Source organism: Perca fluviatilis, chromosome 13 (genome assembly GCF_010015445.1).
Source record: "Perca fluviatilis chromosome 13, GENO_Pfluv_1.0, whole genome shotgun sequence".
NCBI classification, from domain to species: Eukaryota; Metazoa; Chordata; class Actinopteri; order Perciformes; family Percidae; genus Perca; species Perca fluviatilis.
In genome coordinates, this window is record NC_053124.1 from 20536908 (window position 1) to 20542108 (window position 5201).

General features: G+C 38.3%; 1 protein-coding gene across 1 annotated transcript in view; it reads left to right on the forward strand.

Annotated features, from left to right (window-relative positions):
- Positions 1–4960, forward strand: part of clptm1l (CLPTM1 like) — a 10401-nt gene extending 5441 nt beyond the window's left edge. The window contains exons 12-18 of the mRNA XM_039819318.1: positions 1099–1149; positions 1278–1360; positions 1466–1500; positions 1620–1675; positions 2032–2076; positions 2394–2509; positions 2607–4960. Of these exons, the coding sequence (XP_039675252.1) occupies positions 1099–1149; positions 1278–1360; positions 1466–1500; positions 1620–1675; positions 2032–2076; positions 2394–2509; positions 2607–2691 (471 nt within the window). The 3' untranslated portion in view covers positions 2692–4960. The remainder of the gene's footprint in view (positions 1–1098; positions 1150–1277; positions 1361–1465; positions 1501–1619; positions 1676–2031; positions 2077–2393; positions 2510–2606) is intronic.
- Positions 4961–5201: the final 241 nt, after the last annotated feature.

The window sequence follows — 5201 nt, forward strand, 5'->3', positions numbered from 1 at the left end:
AATAAATGGAAGCTTTGATGCAGAAGTGTATGATTGGCCTTGTTATAAACTTATAAACCGTGAAAAATACTACAATGGGCAGTTCTAATTAACACATATAGGGCCTGATTTACTAACACTAGCGCAGTTTGCGCTGCGTCTGTTTATGCGAGTTCGGTAATAGCGCACGCTATGCTTCCACATTTTGCGTAGTATTTATCAACCCTGACACCCATCAGGCAATCAGCGTCTTTCTCCGCCCACTATACCGTAACAAGTTCTGTAGCGAGCAAAGCGTACTTGTGCTATACGTCGGTCTGAGTGCAGACTCGCGATATTCCCACTGCTGATGCTATGACTGTTTGAAATGATCCTGATGCCAATATTTGTAATGTAGCGAGGAGTTTAACAACTGCTGGAATGGGATGTGAACGCTGAGTGGGAGATTCAATTTCATCTTTGATTTCTTCCAGTAACTCTAATATTACATGGTTGCTTGATCTGTAACGCTAAATGATGTTGTGTTCACTGACAGTGTGATTCTTCTGTTAAAAATATTTTCAGCCTCGCCTATGTCTTCGTCTTGCTCAAATTACTGTTGCCATTTCACCAGCGGCATAAAGGTCTACGAGGAAACTCGATTGCGGCTGGTTTAGACCTGCTTTAAAGAGGCGGAGAATTTCCCCCGCAGAATAGAGGCGCGCTCTTACTGACAGTCTTTGTAAATACCACGGAATATAGAATTAGGTGCACTTTGCGCTTATCCTCCCACCTTTTTGGGTGGAACTCCCACTTTCCCCACGACCCTCCCACGAACGCATATTGAAAGCGCAACTTGTCTCTTCTCGCTCATGTGGCAGACAATCTGCGATTTTACCCAAGTGCGACCTGTTTGTAAATAGCCCGCATCGGTTACGTCCATCTTTGCGACCAATTAGCGCCTGGAAACAGGCGCTAACGGCTTGATAAATCTAGCCCATAGTTTTTAAATGTCTCTTTGGCCATTGTCCCATGTTTCAGATCCTCTCACATCACAGCTGTACAGATAAAGAAAATATTATTGTTAGTACATGTGCTAACTGTAAATTTGTGTGTGTTTTTCTCTTTTCTGTGGAACAGTATGGGAAATCAGATGAATCGGAGAGGAGAACAGAAGAGTATGATACTCTGGTAAGACACTAGACTCTCACTCACATGTGCATAGACTACACAATATAATAAACCACACTGCACTTTTGTTACTGGACAGTATAGATTGTGATGTAACTTGATGTGCACTACCTTGTGTTTCTCTGTAGGCCATGAAGTATCTCTCATACCTTCTTTACCCATTGTGTATCGGAGGGGCTGTGTATGCTCTAATATTCCTACGATATAAGAGGTAGGGATCTGTGTGTACATAACATGAACAATTTTTACAACAATTTTTATAGTGTCAACAGTTTTAACATGATTAACTCCCTTTGTTTATCTGTCCCTGTTTTAGTTGGTACTCATGGTTGATCAACAGTTTGGTTAATGGTAAGCTTTTTCAAACTCTGAACACAGGATGAAACACCTTCAAGTTGATTGCCATTGATTTCCATTATTTACTTGACTAGAAAAGGCTTCAAGTTTCAACATGTTCTTGATGGTTCCAGGTGTATATGCCTTTGGCTTCCTCTTCATGCTTCCTCAACTGTTTGTCAACTATAAGGTCAGTTCATCACGGTCAATGTGTGTGTGAGAGTGGTCTTAGATTTCATAACATTTTAAAATGTGGTATTGGACAAAATACATTTATTATAAAAACTCAAAATGGGTGCCACATCTCTGCTCTAAGAGAAGAGAAGAACTGCTACATGTAACATATAAGGTAGGAAGATAGCTCCACAGCACTACTAGAGGTCTAAAACACCTTTAACTGCTCCAGATCTTTTGGGAACTGTGCTCGCTAAAACATGAAATGGTTCAAATATTGCATGAAAGTTTGCATCACAGCATTGCATGTAATTTGATTGACTGTTTTTGTCTTTTAAACATCCCACCGACTTATTATGCTTAATTTAACAGCTGAAATCTGTGGCCCACCTGCCCTGGAAAGCCTTTACGTACAAGGTGAGAACACAACAGAAGTTAGTTATTCTGTTAGTACTGATTGACATGTTTTAATGAATTGATGGATTTAGAGATTTGCTGTTATATTAATACTAACTCCAAATCACCAAATGTCCAGCTTAAATATTGTGTTTTCTGTCACAGATGAATGATTGACAGATACTGAATTATGTTTGCTATAACAACCCTTTTTTTAGCATTGCTATTTTCAAATGTTAGATGCATAATTTAATTTAAGTCACTGTCACTGAATATCCTTGTTAGTGATAAGTTATTTTTTTTATATGAATTGATTGATATTGGTTGATTTTTGCCAGGCATTCAATACCTTCATCGACGATGTGTTTGCCTTCATCATCACCATGCCAACGTCCCACAGACTGGCCTGTTTCAGGGACGATGTGGTGTTTCTCATTTACCTCTACCAGAAATGGTACCCACACAAACCCACACACCACACAGACTCCATAGGCACCAACAAAACACACCCAACAGTTTTCTAACCTAAAACTCTCTCTCCTTTCCCCCAGGCTCTACCCAGTGGACAAAACGAGAGTAAATGAATACGGAATTTCTTACGACGAAAAACCTAAAGGAAAAACTCACAAGGACTAGTGAGGAAAGACTTTTTGGCTTCCATGATCTGGTATCTTGTCTTCAGTCCACAGGTATCCACTGATTGGTTTTGGTCCTTTAGTATCAACTGAGCTGGTTTAACGGTCCAGAGGCCCCTAGGAAAAATATTTTGGGCTCTGTTCAGTTAGTTGTAAATGGACGCATCAACATCCTTGTGTTTTTATGACTTTTTGCTCCGTCCCATAGTGCGAAGTGTCGAAAAGTCAACATCTGCTTATCTGCCTCATGCAGTCTGGAGAATGTTTTTGTTTTGCAGTGTGTGATGGGACAGGAAGATCATTAAGATAAACCTCTAACCCATTTCAAACTGATGCAACAACCTGTGAAAAAAACGTGTTTCTCATTGGTGCGAATGGCCAGCACCCTGCTCACGACTATGACCGTGTGTACCACAGGTCAGACACTGCTCACCTTTGGTATGAAATAGTACACTGATTACTATAGTAACTCTACTATAGTAGATATCGGTGGCCATTTTGAGCCTTCTCAGCTAGAAATTCTGTTCTTCACAAAGCCAGTCACATTCCTTGTTTATTGGAACAGCTCCATACTGTCATTATATCACTGGATGTCTTTTTTTTTTTTTTACCTGGATTTCCAGCTTTGCATGTCTGCAAATACTGGTTTGGTTGTGCTAAGCTGCAAGAGGAAGGTATGATTTATTACAGAAGTGTGGGACTCCAAATTAAGATGAAACTGACTTACTTTATTTTCAGAATTTTAATAGCAATGTTAAAAAGGGATTTATTATAAATTTTTATGTTTACAAAAATTTCAATTAATTAACTGACTGCATACATTTTGAGAAGAACTGCTTTGAAGAATGATATATCTAAATATATTGATTTTTCCAGATAATCATTCCATAAAGTGTGATACATCGGAGCTTTCAAGTTTTCAAGTTTCCCAGTTGAAGTCGATGTATTGTTAGCTCAGTTAATCATTTCTGATGCAGAATTTGAGTGCTTTTCTAGAAATTATATGAAATTGTGCTAATTATGTTTCAATATTGCTCAGTGAAAAGGTTGTTAAAAATGTGCCTCTTAGAAAGTATCAATTTGTAGACATTTCAAGTTCTTTTTATCCAAAATGATGAAGACAAAGCTTTCGTGTTTGAACCCTGGTCCAAATTCAAGAATGACAGATCCTGTTTAACCTTCCTGTTAAAGCGGGAATATACATGCTTAAAATGACTGAGGCAGGAGACAAAGAAAAGGGCACTTCAAAGGAAACAAAGAATTAATGAGAAATGTCAAATACAACTCTAACTTTAAGAGTTTTACAAATGTACTTTCCACTGATATACTGATGGCTGTTAATAGCATCACAATAGCAGATTCTGATTTGTTGCCATGGTGAAGGGGATACATTGCCTCAATGTTTCAGAATCTTTATCTGCAGTAGAAGCAGAGAAGATTCTGATTTGTCGCCATGGAGATAGGGATAACTTGCCTAAACGTTCTAGAATCTTAAACTTGACCGTTCCAGAATATGTTGAGTTGAACTCTCTTGAGTCCACCCATTAAACAATATTGACTTTTAATACACTGTTAAGCTGCCTACACATAAGAGGTAAAACCATGAGGTAGGGTGCAGCTGTACATCGTCATTGCTCCTGGCTTTGGTTGAGCCTTGAAAGGTCAGCCGCAACAAGGTCAATGTTGAAATCATTTTAACTTTGAGCGCAGCGCTTGCCAGCAATTCCGAGCGGTGCGCTACGCCGAGGTATAGCGCTTCCTCCCTAGTTGTCTCCAGTGCTCTTCCCAAAGGAAAACAATGGCACAGCCAGCGCAGAGCGGTTTTTACCGTGGATCATGTTTAACACAGGAGGGTACCACTGAAAGCCATACAGTCCTTTCCATCCACTCTAGTTTTGTAATGTTACCTGCTTGAGTATTTTCTTTTACATATTAGGGCCAAGTAAATATGTTGGTGCCAAATGTGAGAATGATTCTTTAAACTACTTCTGAGCTTTGTATGTTCACCATAAATGGTCCATCTGATGTTTTTAAATATACATTGTAAGGTAAATGGTAAGACTTGAGGAAAGTATTACTATATTTGGATTTACAGTCACATTTTTTAAATAGAAGCTATATGGAAAAATTAGGTCTGTGCACAAAGATCAGCACAGTTTGTCTATGCATGTGTAATAAGGCCAGGAGAGATACGCCAGATAATTGAAATGGTTTTCCTTTTTTGTAATGTTCGTGTTTTTGGTTGTGATTAAATAAAATTGTTGACTGAACATGTTTGCATTGGTTTAAAACCTCCAGACAGGTTTCTTTTGTACATTTTCTTTACACTTTTAGTTTTAAGTGATAATAGCAGCAGGAACTTATGGAAGCCTATTTCCGTCAGTGAAAAATAAAACAATTATGAAAACCTTGTCTTGATAATAAAAATATCTCCTTGGTAAGTCGTAATTATGAGATACAAAGTCGAAATTATGAGATAAAAAGTTATAATGAGATACAAAATTGAAATTA